The 21018-nt window shown below is 37.5% G+C and overlaps 1 protein-coding gene across 1 annotated transcript; it reads left to right on the forward strand.

Annotated features, from left to right (window-relative positions):
* The first annotated feature begins 1680 nt into the window (after positions 1–1680).
* On the forward strand, positions 1681–7279 carry LOC110911135. The gene is made up of 2 exons (XM_022155715.2): positions 1681–2417; positions 3323–7279. Exon 2 carries the CDS (start codon positions 4257–4259, stop codon positions 6015–6017), a length of 1761 nt encoding a protein of 586 aa, XP_022011407.1. The 5' UTR covers positions 1681–2417; positions 3323–4256; the 3' UTR covers positions 6018–7279.
* The last annotated feature ends 13739 nt before the right edge of the window (positions 7280–21018 follow it).

Below are 21018 nucleotides of genomic sequence, written 5' to 3' on the forward strand. Positions count from 1 at the left end.
AGGCACATAGTTTTTGCTATGTGGTGGAAAGAAGAGTTTTCTTTCATTTCCTTGCCTATCCTTATACCCGATCCCATCTTTTACATACGTCGGTCGTTGGCAGTTTTTGATGTCAGTAAATGCCTTTTGACTGACATTCCATTTGTCTATTATAATTTGTAATTTATTCTTTTCGTTCAAAGCTTTTTCTAATCTATCTGTGAGATCGTCAATGATAAAATCTTTTCTAAACACAAATTCTTTTAGAGTTTGCATTTCAGCTAAAGTTGAATTCAACTTTCTCTGATATGCGGCCTCGTTCTGTTTAAGCTCTTTGTTAAATTTTAAAGCTTTGTCCTTTTGTCTCTCAAATTCTAGATTTAGAGACTTATAATGTGCCACGACATCAACGCATGCAGATGTGCATAACTTTACTTTAAAGCTATGTGGAATGTTGTTTACCAAGTCCTTTTCTTCCTTCTCCTTGCTAGATTCTGCATGCTGGGCTTCAAAAGGCGTCTTCTCTTCGTTCTTTCTACCTGCTTCACTGAATCCTGCATCCACCTTCTCAATCTGCTTCACCTTATCATCCTCCTCAGTAACTTTCTTCCCATTATCAGTTGTTGACTTTGCAATTTCCACCATTTCTTTTTCACTTAAAGATGTTTTTGCAGGACTTGCTGGAAGATTATTTAGAATTCTGGCTGAAACAAATGATGAACTTCCTACACTGATTGAGGAAGGGAAACTCATGTTGGTAGGTGTTGTTGGGCTTGCTTTTGGAGTGACACCAATCTGATTCACCTCCATTTCAAGAGATTTCAAAGCGTCCACGACATCTGTCAGCGTTGTAGGATACCTTATAAAGTCATCTTTAATCTTCATGCACCGGATACTCCATTCTTTTGGTAGTGAATCTAGCAACCTTTTGATTTTAGCACGGTTGGTAACGGGAATTCCAGCTTTCTTCATCTTTGTCAGCAAATTCATGAACCTTGTAATATGATCAGACAAAGTTTCACCACGAACACTTCTAAAGTTATTGTACTCCTTCTGAGTTTCATCCATGTTTTTTTTTTTTTTTTTTTTTATAAAGCTCGAAAAAATATTTGTCTCAACTTAAAACCCCGGTTCAAGTTACTTCAAAAATTAAACCCGTATCAACTCCAAATGTTAGTAGTACTTGGTACAAATGAACTTGAAACGCCTGGCCCGATGAAATTCTGTGAACACAAGTTTATTTAAAAAGGCCCAAAAATAAACTATATGAAAACCCGACCCAAAACTGATCAAAATTCGAGGCCCACAAATAAAACTTTTAAGACCCGACACAATTCGTATCAATTCTCTAGGCCCTCAAATAAAATCTTAAACCCCGGCCCAATACTGATTAGAGAGGAGAGATAGCCATCTTGCAAATAAATTTTTGGTTCAAATTCAGTTTGACTTAACAAACTATCAGGTGTCTAGTATCATAGAAAATGGATATAATCATGTGCTAATAAAGATGACTATTCAATCCTTTAAAAATGTTATTTCTAAGATCTGATTACCTTTTTTTTTTCTTTTTCTTTTTTTTTTTTTTAAACTCACGCTATTCTCAAAAAAAGTAATCCTAAAATTTGTTTGACATTTTTTTTTAATTTAAAATTCCGGACGTCAGACTATATTATGAATTCTATTAAACATAATTTTTAGTTCCCCAACATTATTATAGCAAGCAAACCCTAAAACTTGAAACACAACAACCACTTCTTTTTTTTTGTCTTTCCTCTCTCTCTGTTTCACGAAGAACAACAAAATTATCAGATTTTCAATCCCTCTTTTATCAAACCCTCACACACATTCTCCTAAACTTAGATCACAAATATTAGATACAGATAATAATGGCTGGTAAAGGTGAAGGTCCGACGATTGGAATCGATGTAGGTACTATCTATTTGTGTTGACCGGAACGGAGATGGTGGAAGAAAGTGAGGGAGTTGACGGAGTCCGTAGACGGCGGTCGGTGGCGACGGTGGTTACGTCGGCTGAGGCGGTGGTTACGATGGTGGTTAAAAGGCAGTGTACGGTGGTTTCGGGTATGTGCGGTGGCGCGTGAGAGTAACGTCACCGCCGTTGATGGAATATGAGTCGTTGGTTAAGAGTACCGAGACGGTTATTGCAGCGAGTAGGAGGGTGTGGAAGATGTTTTAGCTCCGGTGACGGTGTAACAGCGGGGGTGAACGACGGCGGACGGATGTAGTGGTGGGTTGAACGGCAGCGAATGACCGGTGAACGGAGACGGAGAGTGTGGAGAGGAGACGGCGGATGTTTGCTGGTGGGTTTGGGTGTACGGTGGAGCTCGGTTGAAGATGTTGATGATAACAGATTAAAATTGTGAAAAAAAAATTTGATTAATCTGTTATTTAAATTGTGAAAAAAAAATTTGATAACAGGTATGTTTGTCGGGTTAATTTAAAGTTCATTGGTTTGATGATTATCTGTTTAAATCGCTGTTCATGATGGATACCATTGTGTTGAATTTGTTTGAAGGTCTTGGGTTAGTTAGTGGGATTTGTCTGATGAATCTGTTATTGAGTTTTAGGAAGTTTTTAATCATGTTCTAGTTCTCATCCGTAAATGTTGTTAATATTCGAGTCAATTTTGGGTAAGTTAATCAAAAGATTTAAGAGGAATCGATTAATCATGAACAAGTTGGGGGTTTTGAAAAGGGTTTTTCAAGAAAAACATGAACACAGCGATGAATACAGCGATGATAGCGAATTTAAGGGAAACCCAAAAGTCTCGAACGCGAGTTCGAGCAATCAGCGAGCGATTTAATTCGCTCGGATAGTGATCAAAGTCGCTATCTTCGCTGATCAACCTTTTCCGGTAATAAAACGCTGTCTTCGCTATGCTCGCTAGCGAAGATTCACTTGAAATCACGACTGATCCACCAGCGAACATAGCGAATTTGTCGATAGTTATCAAGATCAGAAGTGTTGGCGAAGTCAGCGAAGACCGCAAGTCTTGAACGCGAGTTCAAGCACCGAGCCACATACTCTATTTCGCTCGGTTGGCGAGATAGATCGTGATCTTCGCTAACAAATCAGTTCCGTGTCAGAACCATGTTTTCATTATCTTCGCTAGCGGATTTAACTTATCTATCCGGTAATCTGTGTCTTTGGCCAACATTAGCGAAGAAATCATCTGATCTGGCAGCGAAGTTGTTGTATATATTCAAATTTTCTTTAATTGATTTCTTTTCATGGTTAAATTGTATATATCTTATGTAAATTCTAGTCTCGTACATAGTTTATCTGGTATCCACACACTCTAACTTGCTTCGTTTTCTGTGCAGAATGGTGAAAGTGCTCGAATGGGATAAAACCCTCAAGCATAACCAGAGTATAAATCTTAATCTAGTTCCAACCGACTTCGAGGACGTATCTAGATGGGTTCACGATAGCAGAATCAGTTATGCAGTGGAGACTTCCGTTCCTGTCTACCCTCTTCACATTCGAGAATTCTGGGAGAACGTAAAGCTGGAATCAATTAACAACAAACCGGGAATCTCTTCAACAGTACGCAATAAAAGAGTTGAAGTGACAGAGGAAAGGGTACGTAAAGTTCTGAAGCTCAAAGACAACAGTGATGAACCACAAAGCATGAGTCAAGACGATATTCTTGACGGTTTCAAAGGAATGGGATACGCAGGGGATTTTAGAAATAAGAAGGAGATTAAAAGGGGCGGTCTAACGCAGGATTGGAGGTTTATTGTTTATGTAATTTCGACAAGTCTAGCGCATCGAAAAGGCGGGTTTGATGGCTTAAATTTGGAATGGTCTGCAGCTATGCTGAGCCTATGCACAAATCAAAAATTCAATCTCTCTGGATTAATTTTCAATTATATGAGAGAAAATGCAAATGGAGCGACTTGGGCGATGTATCCGAGATTTATTCAGATGCTCATAAATGATCAGCACAAAGACCTCCCCAATGACGGAAATACCTACAAATTCCACGTGCCCACAAGTAGACAATATACTGAAATCAAAACCAACGAATGGGTTTTGTTGCACGACTGGATGTACAGAGCTGAAAGACTACCCATCGTGAAAGCTGCATATTAGAGGTACAAAGAAGGGGTCAAAGCTAAACAACAGAGAGCAGCACAAGCACAGGCCGAAGCAGCCGCCAAAGAAGGAAGTAGCAAAGAAAAACGAAAGGGCAAGCAACCTGCAGATGAAGAACCTCCTAAGAAGAAAAAGACAACAGGAGGTTCTGAACGTCTGATGAGTTCTGCAATCAATGCGGCACAAACTGAAGAGCAACGTAAACATATTCAAGATCTGAAAGCCATTCATGCAATGCAGGAGAAAGAGAAAAGAGAAAAGAGCCTGAAACGTAAAGAAATATCTTCTTCAGAGATGCCCGAAGTAGTTCCTGAAGAAACTCAAAACCTCAATGATTTCGTTGATCAAATTCTTGTTGATCCAGATGAGGCAGAAGCAGATGAAGGCACATCAAAAGTTTCCCCAGTCAAACCAACAAGAATCTCAAAACCACCTGTTGTTCCACAAAGGCTACGTCCATTTCAAGATCTGTATGATCGGCTCATAAAAGACACCGGGCCTTCTGTGGCGAAAGAAATTTGTCTTTTAAAGAATCAAGTTAATGATACGAACATTCTGAGAGAGAAACTCAAAGATCAAAGAAAGAAGAACAAGGAAATGAAGGAATACATGGCCAAGCAAGCCAAGTTTGTCAGATTTCAGCAAGCCAGCTTGGAGAAGCTCTACAGGATGATGCGGGGAATATGTGAAAAAGCGAACATTGAGCCGATGTTTACATTTGATGAGATCTTCGATTTTGAAGCTTTCATTCAAGAAGAAACGGCTCGCAAAGAAAAGGAAGCCGAAGCGAAGAAAAAGAGATTAGAGTCGGTTGACAAGGCATTGGAGGGAAACGAAAGCGAAGAAGAGGAAGCAGATCGAGAAGTCATGCCACCAACCTTTGTTGAATGGGGGCTAGAAGACGAGGTCTTATATGAGCAAGAAGACGGCAAGACATTTGCTCCTGAACATCCCGAGTGGTTCAGAAAAGAACGAGAAAAGCTCCCTGATCTGCATCAAGTGATAAAGGTCGTTAAATCTGAGGAGACTGAGAAAATAATTAGCTGGATGTATGACAACCTCAGGGGCATGTTTGTAGTAAAGAGACGGGGTGGTGACAAGAACTTGCTAAACCATGGCGACAGAGGCATCGGAAGAGACTTTGAACGTCTAATTACGAGCGAATGCGACAAGAACTTCCCTAATCATGCCCCACAGCGCCCAAGACGCCGAGTGTCCAAAACTTCTTTTGATCCAGTAACAGGCAAGGGAAAGGTGACGTGGGTTATTAACCCTGCTAAAGTAGTCACCAGAGTCAAGCTTCCGGAAGAAATCCCTGTGGCTCTTAAGGATTTCAAGAAATGGTTCTACGATAGTCAAACCGGTGAAGCTGTAATAAGGTCGAACGACAATGTTGATATTCGAATACTGGATCCTATGGACGTGTTTCAGTTCGGGCTCTCTGATCTCACCATGCTGAATGCGAGTCGTATCAATGTCGGAGCTGGAAATGCAAATCTTGAAGAGGCAGCACTGTTTCAGCGAGCAGTGGAGCGTGCCTGGAGATTGAAAAGGGAGATGCTCGACATGGTAGACAAAATAGAGAAGCGAAAAGAGAAAGAGCAGAAAAAGAAAGAAGGTCGAAGGAAAAAGAAGCACGAGAAAACCATGGAAGGAAGCTCTGCCTCAACTGTAGATCCATCCACCACCGACTCTCAAGCCACACCAACACCTCCGGCCTCATCCACATATGAGGCCACTAAGGAGGACCCAAAATCAAGTGAAGCCGTCATTAATCAGGAACCTCCGGTAGCACCAACGGAGATTGTCGCACCACCAGAAACGATCGTTGTAGAAGAAAATCCAATCGAGCCAGAAAAACAAACTACAGAAGATCCAGTGGTTACAACAGAAGATCCAGTGGTCACCACGGAAGAATGAGAAGACAAGCACGCAACGATCTAGGGGGAATATTGTTAGAGCATGTGAGATCGTTGGTACTTGTACTGGATTAGTTTAGTTGTAGTTTGTATGCCTTTTGAATGTTTAGGGGGTTGTTTTGTAATTATCTAGAAGTAATATTCCTGACCTAGTGTAGTTAAGATTCCAGCAAATTTATAAATTTGCAATTTGCTGGTTAGTCAGGATGCTAGTATAAATACCCCAAGCATTGTAACACATTCAAGCTTTTGGCTCTTGGTGGAATCAAGTGTTGTTTACATTCAAAAAAAAAAAAAAAAAAAAAAAAATTGATTAACTTTTTGTTTTAATTGTTTAACAGTTAAAAATTGTTGAAGGTGCAGTTGATGTTAGATGTAAAATGTAGTTGATGTTCAACTGTTTGATGAAGCTGATGTCTGTTGACGCTGGCCGGAAATAGTGGTGGTTTTGGTTGAAGTCAGTTCACCGGATACGTGGCGGCGCCGGAATAACTTGCCGGAACCCTAAATTATGGCTGGAAGTTTGCAGGAGAAAGAAGATGTTGTCCCGGCAACAGTGGAGGTCGGAAATAGATCGTCGGAAAGGCGGCGCCGGAGAATATTGCCAGAAACCCTAATCTGTTAAAAGAGATTCAATTTTTTTTTTTTAATATACTTCTGTTTCTACTCTTTCTTAAAAAAAAAACAAATACGCTGACTTTAACTAAACTGCCGGAATAACGACGTCGGAAACGTGACTTACCGGCGTATTTAACAAATACGCCGGAGAACTTGAACTCGCGTTCAAGATTTAATTTCGCCGGAAAACACAAATTCGCCGGAAAACACAAATTCGCCGGAAAACACAAATTCGCCGGAACTTTTAATATTCAAAATAAAATCGCTGTATTCATAGTAAAAACGCCGTATTCATCAGAAAAACAACCTGATCCGAAAAAATAGTTCTGACTGATATGAAAACCTTTCTAAAACATTTTACTCATAAAAGTATCAATTATCAACCAACAAACAAACCGTTTCAAACCTTTTAAAGACAAGATTTTGAAGAAATAGTGAATAAAATCAAAAACCCTAAAAACTTCAAAACTTTTTCAAATAAAAATCAGATTTTTATGATGAATTTGAAGATTGTTGAATCCCAAATTCGAGTACCAAGCTCTGATACCAAATTGTAGGATCAAATCGAGCCAAAAATCTGATTTTGTATAACAATAAAGATGAACACACTCAAAATGAACTTGAAAAACCCACTAGATTGATTTGCAATGATGATGATACAATTAGCCCCCAAATCTCTCTAGAATGTGTGTTGCCAAAACCCTAATCATCACTTTCTATTTATAGCCTAAACACACTTAGGCTATTTACATTTAAGTCCCTAGGGTTAATAACTTGCCAAAACTAGTAATAAACATGAAAACTAATTAAAAGAGCAAATAAATATATTTTGTCTAAACAAAATATATTTAATTATCCAAAGCAATAAAACTGTCATATCTCGAACTTCCACGCGCCATATCATTCTTCGATCTTCTCGTGTCGACTTGCCCGTTGACTTTGACTTGTTGGAGTTGACTTTGTTGACTTGATTCGTTGATAACATTAGACTACACATTTTAGACCCAACAATCTCCCCCTTAGGCTAATGTTATCAAGCTCTTGTATCATCTATAGAACCGTCAACTTCATGCGTGTTGTGATCTTCAATTTGGCAAGCTTCAGTCTCAATTTTAGACCCAACAAATATATGTAAGTATAACACAGATATCGGAAAGCAGTTAAGTAATTCCACACAGTCGTCAAGCACTTTAATTATCAAAAAAAAAAATGAATTGCACGGTTACATGTAAATTTGAGGGTTGTCACATAATCTATGGTAATCAATTGTTAACAAAAAGATACAAAACGCCAAAAATGACATGGAAAAAGCCATAACGCCAAAAAATTAACTATGTGACACAAAAAGAATTAGTTTAACGAGAAGAAATCTGAGAAAAAACAGTAAAACGCCAAATAATTAATAATTCTACATAACGCCAAAATTATCTTGCACGCAAAAAATAAAGCAGCATGTCAAACGCGAAAATCGTGAAAGGAGAAGAATACTAAAAAGACAAAAAAAAACCCTCGGACCCTGATCATGCCCCGCGCCACGTCTTCGGCCAGGATGCGTTCTCACCGTTCTCACAGTTTTTGCCGTTTTCTCCTGATCCCGTTGTTCTTGCTGTTGTTGTTAAACTATTGTATAAAACATGTATGGTTTCTCGAACTTTGTAAAATTTTATATTTTTTAGTTGTAAAATGCTTTCCATATATATATATATATATATATATATATATATATATATATATATATATATATATATATATATATATATATATATATATATATATATATATATATATATATATAGGGGACCCCTGTTTATATATATAAAAGTTAATGGTGGATACAAGTTTGTTATTTTATATCCAACCAACGTATTTTATTTACTTATTCAATTAATCATGGCTTATAACTATTTACTGATAAATAAACAATCCTTTGTATATCTATCCAACACACTAGATCCTTTCACAATTATTGCATAAATTAATTATATCATATCTTATAACCTTTTTACCTATAAATTAATAATTTTAAATAATTAATTAATCCTTTCATAAATCTTAAAACCCCAGCATTTCCTAAATCAAATCTAGAATCCCTAGTTTCCTATAGTCCTAGCATGTCGTAGACTTTAACACTGGTTCATTACAAACTAAACTATGAACTTGATAGGATAATACTTTACGATTCTTCCAACACCTATATTACAGACAAGATTTGTGTGACTTTACTACCAAAGGTGAGTTTACGTTAAGCTATATATGATCTACTGATGATGAAAGTCATACCCAAGAGAAACCATCTCACAGCCTGACGGAATAAGTTAGAATACAATTCATTGTCTAGAAGTTTCCTCACTTGAAAAATTATCCAAAGAACCACCTAAACTACTGGAACAAAGAACTGTTGCCAAAAAATACAAGACAACAAGTACAAGTGCTAGAATGAAAAGTGTTGGGTCAACTAGTTAACAGTCAAAGTCAAAAAGGTGAAGACTGAAGACAAGAAGACCAAGTCAACAAGTCAAAGAAAGACCAGAAGTACTGGATTCCAAAAAAGTATTGGAATCCACTAGCAATTTTGGAATTCCAGTCGTTTAATTGTCATTTAATAGCAATTCTGTTTTGGTTGTTTATTTACTAATTGTCAACAGTTTTGCACAACTAATGGCAGTTACACCATTTAATGAGTTATTTTGGGTTGCTTTCATGGTGATGTCACCAGCAATTCTCTTCTCTCCTCTATAAATATTTCACTTTGTAATCTGTAAAAGCAACTCTAAGAGCTGAAAAGTGGAAGAACTAAGAAAGAGAGAGAGAGAGAGAGATAGTTCGCCTGGCGAGGGGGAGTACTATTGTACAACTGATTGTAATATGATATATGAATAACATATGGATCATTTGTCAATCATTCCAAAATCCAGTATTGTCTACGATGATGTGTTTGTTTTGACTGTTTAGCTTAAATCTCAAATGGTATCAGAGCATCTTTCACTGAATTGACTTCACCGTTGATTCATAAATAAACTAGCTCAGATTGATAATTGATCGAGTGATCAAGGACATTGAGAATAATTAGACTAGTTGGATCATTAATTTGTTTCCGATACTATGTTTTCTAAGTTAAACTTAATAGAATTCATAGCGGATCGGCCAACAATCCTCTGATGCTTATTTATCGTGATTTCAAGATATGGCAATGAAGGATGGGGCGCCACTTGTCCAAGAAGAACACAAGTTGCTGGAGATCATTGGTATATGGCCCTTATGTTCCCTCTGTTCCGAGTACTGAAAGACCAGCTGTTAATATTCCTAATAACCCCGCTGATTACCGAGCAGGATTTTTAAAAGTTGGAGCTCAATGCTAAGGCACTCGGGATACTGGTCATAGCCTTACTGATGCGAGTCCAAGTGTGGAGGAGCGGGCCATCTTGTATTTGGAGGCCCAAGATCGTGTGACTAAAGGGGCTTCACTAAAATGGCTCTAACTTGGGCTACGGGGGTCCGTTTTGGGCGTGCGACCAGGCGAAACGATCGTGAGAACGAGCTCCATCTGGCTGCAAACTTCCTATGGGGGTTTGGGTCATCGTTCGGGCCAAAAAATGCTTATTTCTCTCAGTTATTTTTCTTTTTATGTTTTTTCGGTGCTTTGGGCATTTTGTTTTTGGGCTTGTGTTTGGCCCATGGCCTTTTTGTGACCCGTTTCGAATTTCTGTCTCTATTTATGTCTTTCTCTTGTAATTTGGATGGTTAGACTTGAATTTCGAAATTACTCAATTTTCACTTCAAATTTTGTGCCCTTTGGGTTGAATTTTGGGGGTTGGGGAAGATCAACACGGGTATTCGCAGAATCAACGTGTTTTCCTCTTCATTATCGTAACACATGCTAAATCACTTACCCAACGAAATCTATGTTCGATTGCTCAACTATGAGAATATCAAGGAGTTGTGGGATGCTTTGAATGAATAATTTGGTGGTATATATGAGGTTTCAGAAAACAATAGGGAGATTATGAATCTGAAGTATGAAACATTTACCCATATCAAGGGCGAATCTCAGACTCAAAAGTTCGAGCGCTTTAACTGTCTGATTAGTTAGCTAAGGCTTGTAGATCAAACTTACACAAATTCTGCTCTGAGTCACAAATTTATGAGATCTCTTCCTGATAAGTGTGATACAGCTACATATGTGTTGAGAAACTTTGTTCCTTTATGGAGATGACTTTGACACATCTTCATAGAAAACTCCTCACTTATGAGAGAGAGCCTGGCCAGAAGTAAAAGTTGATGTCATCAGGCAAAATTACTAATGATTACATATACGGTAACATATCCTAATTAGTCAAGTTGAGTCATCATCATCAAGCATAATAAATGAACAGATTATAATCACTTTGTTGATATAACTGCTGGCTTCAATTCTTAGTATGACACATCACATTCTAGAAATCAGAATTATGCTTTGATGATGTATGATCAGAAACCCATGGACCCAATTGACCAGGAAGAATTTGATCTCCTAGACCAACTTGCACGTTTGAGCATTAAATCAAACAAGTTTTACAATAAAACTGTTTGGAGATTTCGTGGATTGGAGGATAAGGGTAAATTTGAGAAAGATAAATCCATGGTAGAATGTGATAAGTGTCATAGGTTAGACCACTTTGCCTTGGAATGCAGATATCTTGCACAAACCTCAATACCAAGTGTGAAATATGCTAATCAAATGAATAAATCAACTACTGATCAGTCTCAAGCTTTCAAAATGCACATCATTTTTTTCCCAAAACACCCTTAACACACAGTCTATATCTCATTTTGCACATGGACCTGCTCAAAATTCATATCCATATGTGAATGATCTTTCTCGATATCACATGCCATAGGTTAATATGCCACAAGCACATGTCCATTCACCCTCACAACCATAAAATCAATCCCTGGCACATATACCAGTACTTTCCCAAACTACTGGTTCCCCTACACTAGAAACCATACAGTAGAGCTGTTTCACTCAAAGCTTTGTAGATTGGAGCAGTTTGCCTAAGGATTTGAATGATACACATTTTTAAATAATTGACATGGATTAGAGTGACAAGAATTTTGAAGTGCTGGCTTTGGAAACCATAAGAGAAATTTCTAACCAAAGCACAAATAAAACTACTGGTTTCTTCACTATATCACATTCTGAATTATGAGCTGTTAGATCCTCATAGAACGTTAAGATATCTTCAAATACATCAAATCAATGTTGTTTAGAGGGAAGCAGGCCACAAGGCTGGGCTCAATAAAAAAACATCAAAAGTTGTTTTTGAATGTCAATTTTTGTTCCGTATAATAATTAAGGAAATGAAAAGGATAATGATTATCATGAAAACTGCTGCTTTTCGTGACTCTTGACTCACAACTGTTGGACCATACCCTTATAACCACTCCATAAACACTATAAATACACCTTTCAGTAGTTTAGGTTTCTCTCACCTTCTTCACAATCGTCTTGTGATCAATCACATAACCTAACTTCAAATTTCTTTCATTGTGCCTTCAAAAATGCGTTGAAATCAATCCAGGTTAACCTAGCTCTTCGACCAACTCACAATCTTCTTCCTTACTTAATCAAAGAAAAGGATCACCCTCAATATCATAAATATGTTGATCTTATTGGAAATCCACATTCTATCATGCACTCGCTGTTCACCCACCTATCTATAAAACACCCCTTGTCGACTTCTGGTCAATAGAAAAACTGACATGGAATAAAAAGGGGAAAGTGTTGGCCATCAACGCAACAGTAGGAAAATCTAAAGTTGTGATCACCCCTAAAGTCTTAACTACCCGACTTCAATTTGGGGATGCTAAAGGAGTTGATAAATTTTCAAAAACAAAGATGGACATGGAATTCATTGAACAGTGTTGTCCTACTGGTCTTAAATTTTTATTTCACACTATCATGCAGTGCCTCTTAGGTAAATCTGAAACTTGGAATGAAGTTCCACAGACAACTCAATACGTTGCATTTTCAAGTTTAACTGAGTCTATATTTAAACTTTCTAATCAAATTTTCAAAAAGCTATGCTTAAATGTCACATCTAGAATAAAATTTTTGATGTATCCTAGACTAATCGTGGCTATTTTACAATATGAGCTACCTAATGAGGTCTTCAAAAGGGGTCAGATTCTTCCCATTAAGTCACTTTTGTCTTACACTTTTATTGAATGGGAAAAGTCAAAACTGGGCCTAATAAAAAGGATATGGAGCATGTGCAGGTTGATGATCCTGCACAATCAATAGTTGATATTTAACAACCATCTAAGCCAACTGCTCTTGCTGACCTAAAGGATAAACCTATTCTTGAGGAACCCACCACAACATTTACTAAAAAGAGGAAGAATTCTACTTCAAAGAAGTCTTCTACTCCTTCAAATTCCAAAACCTCTGCCAACAACAACAACAACAACCATACCCAGTAAATCCCACAAATAGCATAGCGGGCCTAACTGCTACCCTGTAAAATTTCCCCTATAGTTTAGTTGGAAACCTCCTATCGCACAATACCCCACTGGTTGCCCTCTATCTACACCTGCCAGCCTATATGCGATGGGTTACATCACTATCTATGTCACAATCTCTTTGTACAAACGACCCAAAATACTTAAATTTAGTTGCCAGCGGGACCAATTGATCCTCAATGGTGATTTGGGTGTCATCATCATCGGCTACACCACTGAAATCACAGTGTAGATACTTAGTCTTAGATTAACTAATCCTTAGCCCCTTACCCTCTAGAGCTACTCGCGACTCCTCTACCCTCGCGTTCAGACACTTTTTAGTCTCTATAATCAACACAATATCTATCGTCTACAAAAAGCATGCACCACAGAACTATCTCCTGAATCAACTTGGACAACTCATCCAAGACAACCACAAAAAGAAAAGGGCTCAACGCAAACCCTTGGTGTAGTCCTACCTCGACAGGAAAGAAGTTTGTATCCCCTACAGGCGCGCGGACACTAGTTTCCGTTCTATCATATGTATCTTTAATTGTGTCTATATACTTCCCAGGTAGCCCTCGACCCTCCAAACTATCCCAAATCAGTTGCCGTGGGACAGTGTCATATGCCTTTTCAAGGTCGATAAACACCGTATGTAAATCTTGCTTCTTCGCTCTATATTTTTCCATCAATCTCCTTAGAATATGTATCGCTTCTGTAGTTGACCTCCCTTTCAAGAATCCAAATTGGTTTACTAAAACCTGAGTTTCTCTTCTAATTCTAGTTTCAATTACCCTCTCCCAGAGCTTCATAGTGTGACTTAGCAGTTTGATTCCTCTGTAGTTCCCATAACATTGAGCGTCTCCTTTATTCTTGTATAAAGGCACCACGACACTACTCCTCCGCTGATCTGGCATTTTTCCAGTCTTGAAAATACGATTGAACAAAAGTTTTAACCATCGGACTCCTTCTTCCCCCAAACACTTCCACAACTCAATCGGTATATTGTCCAAACCCACCGCCTTGCCTCTTCCCATCTTCCTAAGTGTCATCCTCACCTCTTCATGTGTGATCCTCCTGCAGTAGCAATTATTCTGTTGTCGCCTTTGAGTGCTGGGATTGCTGCTATCTTGTTAGTATTCCCTACGGTCGTTGAAAAGATAATGGACGAAAATGCCGATCACCTCTATGATGGGCAGAAGTGGGTGACAGCCAAATCACTGGCCCAGAACTCGTTGTCGACACAATGGAGAAAATTGCTCCTATCAGGAAAAGAATGGCGGTAGCTCGTGACTGTCAGAAAAGCTACGCTGATAAGCCCAGGAAATCACTCGAGTTCCAGGTTGGGGATCGAGTGCTACTTAAAGTCTCACCTTGGAAAGGTGTGGTTCGCTTTGGCAAACGGGGCAAGCTTAATCCGCGTTATGTTGGACCTTTCGAAATCACTGAGAAGATCGGCAAGGTGGCGTACAGATTGAATATGCCCGAAGAGCTCAGTGGTGTTCACGACGTATTCCATGTGTCGAATATGTAGAAGTGTCTATCAGATGAGACCCTCATCGTACCTTTTAAGGAACTCACTATCGATGACCAGTTACGTTTCATCAAGGAACCGGTGGAAATTATGGACCGGCAGATCAAGACCCTCAAACGTACCAAGATACCCATTGTTCGAGTTCGTTGGAACTCCCGTCGCGGCCTAGAATTCACCTGGGAACGAGAAGAACAAATGAAACGCAAGTATCCCCAGTTGTTTAAGAAAGGTGAGTCCAGTACTGAAGCTACTACTGAATTTCGGGATGAAATTCCAAACCAACAGGGGGATGATGTGACACCCCGCGAAAACGCTCAACAAAACTAGCTTCCTCAGTGACTACTTGCTAAATTTCGGGACGAAATTTCTTTCAACTTAGGGATGATGTGACAACCCGTATTTTTGAGGTATAAACAGTTCAATTCCTTCGAGCATTTTATTTGTGTATCCCTTACGTTCTGTGTAGCACGTCATACCGCGTCTTGATGAAAATTTATTGTACATATATATTACTCCCTCCGTCCAATTAAAAGTGTCATATCTTGAATTTTCAAACTCTTTATTTATAAACTTTGACTTTAATTATATATTTTTTGTGTTATATAAAACTTGATGAAAATTATCCCGATAAAAACACTTGTAAAACACACTCAAATCATATAACTTTCATCAAGTATTATCTAACACAAACAAAATTATTTAAGGTCAAAGTTTATAAATAAAGACTTTAAAAATTAAAAATATGACACTTTTAATGGGACGGAGGTAGTATTATGCACTAATCTAATTGATTATAATTGTTAAATTATAATTATTAGAACTTTTTTTAAAGTATATAATATAAACAACAAAATGGCTACCTACCATTTCCACTCCCTTATACGTTTATGAGGCCCCAAACCCTCAACCCATTTCCATTTAATTTCTTTTCTTTTGATTGTCATTGGCCCAACCCCATAAATTATCCCAAACTGCCCCAACATGAATTCCAATATGTTACGTATAAGTGCATGTCATATTGACAACAAATCCCAAACCCTAACTTGTGTTGCGTGTGCATAACTGCTCTTTCTTTTTCGCCACTTTTGGCACGTAATCAAGACCTAAGAAAGCTTTTTCAAATCCTTGGTTCAAGCGCTAGCGATCCTCCACCACTATTATAACTTGGTAATCATTTTGTTTTGATTGGTTTATTTATATAATGTTACGTATTTTGGCTGCAATTGTTTGATTTGCACAATGATTTGATGTTATATGAAGTACCAGATACTAGATATCATGTGTTTATAATGTTCGGATCGTTGTGAGTTTGGTTAAGACATGAGGGTTTTAGTTACGGGGTGAATACTGTGTTTTGTGATATTCATAAATGTTCAAGCATGAATATAGTATGTTACCATGGCTGCGTTTTCTGTTATGATAATGATAATTGCCGTTTTAATGACTACATGTGGCATAGAGTTCGTAGAAATCGTATTTTGATGTGTTATGGTTGATCATGGGTTCGGGTATGTCTCTCGGGTGTTGTTTATGGGTTTAACCCAGTGGTTAGTGATAAACTAGTTTCTACATGATCTCATATGTGATAAAAATCTGCTGCGGTTAATGGTCTTAAGTTGTTGGGTTCATAGGTTAATCGTTTATGGGGTGCGGATAACAAAACAGAATCTGCCCGACAGTTACAGCCGACTTAAATCGGCTGTAACCGGGTCATAATTTAATGAAATCTAGATTTTCTTGAGTCTATAATGTGTTATTTCTAAATACACTTATAATGGCGCTAGAATCATGATTTTTGGACATCGTTTGCTATTTTAAACAAATTATTTCATTTCAGCAATTAAAGCTGCATTTTTCTGCAGAAAATGCAGCTCACGTTTCATGTTATAACTTGTTATGTGTTTAGTGTTTAGACTTGAAAATTTTACTGTAAATGCTCTTAAGTGTCCGTGCAAACCTCCAGCTGGATTTTCGTCAATCGGACTTATTATGAATTTTAAATGAATTTTTCCGTGGACAGCAGTCAGAAAGTGACGAATCTGATTGCAGCCCAGTAAATGAATTTTATAAAATAATTGGTGATGAATTGGATCCCGAGATTTTGACATAATAATATTTGGATCGTTTAAAACATTCTGTAATTCGTTGGGAATTTTGTTATACACGATCTATTCCGGATAACAATCCGAGAACTGCCGAAAATGCACTATATTGCTGAAATTTTTATTGAAGACTATTTTAAGTCTTTCGTGACACTTGTGTTGTCGCTAAGCTATGTCGTGATAAATGTATGCATGATATTTAGTATTGTATGATTAATGTGCTACGTGCTAGATACGTGTAGGATTCGTGTTTTCACGTGAGCACACCCACTAACCCTTAAACGGTAATCATGTTAGGACGTGATTGACTAGTTCCACCTCACATATTTCTTTCCATAACTTAATCTGCCGAGCTAATCTAAGGTGAGTTCACACTTTCTACAAAGCATGGGATTCCCGATGGTTTGGGAATGGGTTAAGGAATAATATTGAAACATGCGTGTCCTCCTTGGGAAGGATACGTACCTCCATCCTCCTTGGGAAGGATGACAACATTGAAACCTACGTATTCTCCTTGGGTAGAATTCGTACCTCCATCCTCCTTGGGAAGGATGACAACATATAACTTACTAGACAAAACTCTATCATGAAGTCCCTCATTTCTATATCGACTTAATCGCCGGTGTAACAACTCTTATCAAAACTATTTCTTATTATATTTTGTCCAATAGGAAACCCTAATTAAAGACCCCTAAGTGATACTGCATGACCCCTAAAATTTTCAGAACAATCGGAATCAGGATCAGGGCCCCTAAAACTCAGGGGGGGTATTTCCTAGTTAGTATTATCCAAACTGTTTTCGATAGAAATTGAATTTTAACGAACCGTCGACTCACCCAAGCTACTGAGACGCGTGGCTACCTCATATTAAAAGTGACCTCTCGCGCCACGCCACGCGACAGGACCAGGTTTCCCTGTCGTGACACGCGAGGGAGGACATTTTTCAGCTATAAATAGGGGGCAGTGGCACTTGAAGTTTGCCGTTAATTCGACGTAAAAACTCAAAATATACACAGAGATATCGTTCGTTTACCACACAACACACACCGATCACGAAACGCTGCCGCAATCAGGGTAATAACTCGATCGCTATTACGATTCAACGTCCGATCGATTATAACTATCCAACGATTGTCCGAGTGCTGCTCAAATTGAGCTTGTACTTTGATTATTCATCGTGATTTCGACTTGAATATTTGAGTGCTGTTCGAATTCGGACTATGCTCTGTTATTCGTTGTGAATCCGTTGAATTATTAAGTATTGCACTTATTAATCGTTGTGAGGGTTTAATCTCGTGAATTGACGTAACTGCTGTATTAAGTTACCTACCTAGTTGTGGGCACTAGGTTACAAAGCTAAATCAATAGGCGAAGCTCTGCCTGTATAAATCTGCAATATATCAAGGCTTACCAATAGACTAAACTTTACCCCATACACTTACAATCAAAGTAGATGCTAATTCTCAGAAAGATCTGAATCATGAAGCTTGTTAATTCAAATACTGCATGCTTATAATGTGAGTCATTCTTCTTTTTAACTGTTTTCTCACAGTTTGTGAGTAAGTATTACAATACCTCAAATTATTTTCAAGGTTATAATTACAGGGATTAAGTCTTTGTAATCACCAAATTACAGCTGGTATGTGGGGTATTGTGCACATTACTATTTTTATCACTCTACGTGAGTGAGTATTACTCTATGTGAGTGATTATTACTCTGTGTGAGTAAACCGTCACTATTGGGGCGACGGGACCCAATAGTGGTATGACCACAGTCATAGATCCGGTCGAGTGAAAAATACCCATTCTTGATAATTGGTTGATAGAAACATTGTAATCGCTCTTAATACTGTGATTTATAACTAACGGGTCATTTTAGAAAACAGAATGATTCACTCAGGATTTCCCGCTGACAAAACCTTTTTAAAACGTGTTTCAGGTAATTACTGTATATTGGAGTAAGAATTGGATCCGGCACCGAAGGCATCAAGAAGTGGCTTATTTTATTAATTAAATCAAATTAAGAAATATTGTTTTTATTGAAAGCTACCTTTATAAAACATGGAATTTATTCCATCTATTTAAATAAAATCCGGTGTTTCTAAACTCTGATATTTTTCCTAACTCACGGTCCTGATGAGATTTCCGCTGCAATGTTTTCCAAAAATAATCACCGGTACCACTGGACTGCTCACGGCACCCGATTCCGTCCAGGGTGGGTCGGGGGTCGTGACAGAAGGTGGTATCAGAGCCACTGCTTTAAGCCTATAAGTGTTGTGATAATAATACTTAAGCTTAAATAAAAAGAGTTAGGAGATTTCTATTAAATGGTAGCACAACTGATAGCAGTTAGACTTGAACATAAGAAAAGATGCCTTAGTATAAGCTAAGCCACTTGTTTAAAGCAATTAGGCGTTGTAATAATACCTAAGTTGAAACGGAGAATTAGAAACTTAATATTATCTGATAGCACTCCGGATGATATTTAGACTTGAACTTAAGAATTTTGCCTTAAAATAAACTTTAAGGTAAATTACTTATATAAGTATAATGTAATTGATACTGGTATGACGGTTAGCAGACAATAGCACTTAATTGCTATTTATTCTTGCTTATTGATATTATTTGGTCTAGAATAAGATATGTTATGGGAATACAAATTTCCTTGATTCTGGATAAAAGCCCTAATAAAAGAGGCACTTTTTGAAAAGATACTATTTATGGGAAATAGAAAATTTTCTCCAGCAAAACTGGGTATAGAGTAGCAGACTCTCCAGCTTGTCCGGACATATTGAGATTACCGCTCCGGCGCGAACCGGATAAGACGGGGTAAAAGATATGTCAAATCAGTGACAAGATTTCCCTAAATAGTATCATGACCAAATACCTGAGTGGTTCTTGGAAATATAAATCTGTTAAATACATTGACCTGATAAATGGTATGTTTATTTCAGCATGTGAAATATGTGATTATATAGATATGTATATCTATAAGGAAATCCAAAAAAAAAAAAAAAAAAAAACCTATAAGGATTTACAATTCAGAATAAAACACAAGCATATGTGTCTAGATTTTTATCAGGAATCTCTTTTCCGATATCAAACAATTATTTCGTTTGATCATCTACCTCGTAACTCGAGCGATAATAATGATAAATGGAAAACCCATTAGACACCATCAAAAATATAAGAATTACCAATGCGTTACCATAAATTATTAACGCCATAATTATAAACTCAAATAAGAAGCATGTAAAATTTTGGTGCACAAGAAAAACACATGAAACTTAAAATTATACGTCCACAAAGGTCGAAGTTTATCACACACGACTTCAAAGGCAAGACCTTTGAAAATTATAAATTAGGCACAATGACCCCAATACTAATTCCGTCAGTAGAAGAACTAGTAATCAGAAAGAAGCACTCTGCCACATGATCCTACAAACGATCTGAATATCACTAAGGTACGTTGGGACAAGATTTCACAACCATCAAATGCAAAGTCTAATCAGAATCATAATTATTGATACTGCAAAAGAAGTCATATACTTTTGCAAATTCCTTTATTTCCTTTATGACAAATATACCAGATCCGACATTCTCTGGTAATGTCATTTAACAATAGTTATCACACGAAATTCCAGATAAGAAGTTCTTATATTTCTTTCGTTGCAATTCTGACTTCTGCCTATAAAGAGTTGACTTTCGTGTTTTCCACTTTTTTAATGGTAATCATACCATGAGGATTTCTTTTATAGCAGCAAATATTGATCCATTTCATTTCTTGGTAAATCCACACGTTACACATGCACTGTTTGTTGCGCATATGGTTTATTTGAGTTATGAAAACCATAGGAGGGCAACATTCCAATTTGTTGTTTTATCAAAAGTTCAAATATCATTTCACTATACTTGATCTTTGCATTGTAAACCGCGTTTTTACAAAGCAATGACTCTCTAATATCGAAGCAATGAGTTTCTCAAAAAACTCGATTTTCTTTTGAAAGGTATACATGGTTTTGTTGTGATCATGTCGAACTTTCTTATTCAAACTCGGTTTATTCAAAATCAGTTAACTTGCTCGCAATACATATTCCATTCAAAGTCCCATATGATGAATTGCAACCATCATATTCAAAATAATCCCAACAAGCACTTCAATTTTCTTGAACTATAACATGCTTGTTGGTCTTCAACTTCATTGAATCATTTTCTTTAAATCACGATCACCTTGTGGTGACGTTTTCACAAAATCTGAAGCTTGC

This window comes from Helianthus annuus, chromosome 15 (assembly GCF_002127325.2).
Source record: "Helianthus annuus cultivar XRQ/B chromosome 15, HanXRQr2.0-SUNRISE, whole genome shotgun sequence".
Taxonomy (NCBI): domain Eukaryota; kingdom Viridiplantae; phylum Streptophyta; class Magnoliopsida; order Asterales; family Asteraceae; genus Helianthus; species Helianthus annuus.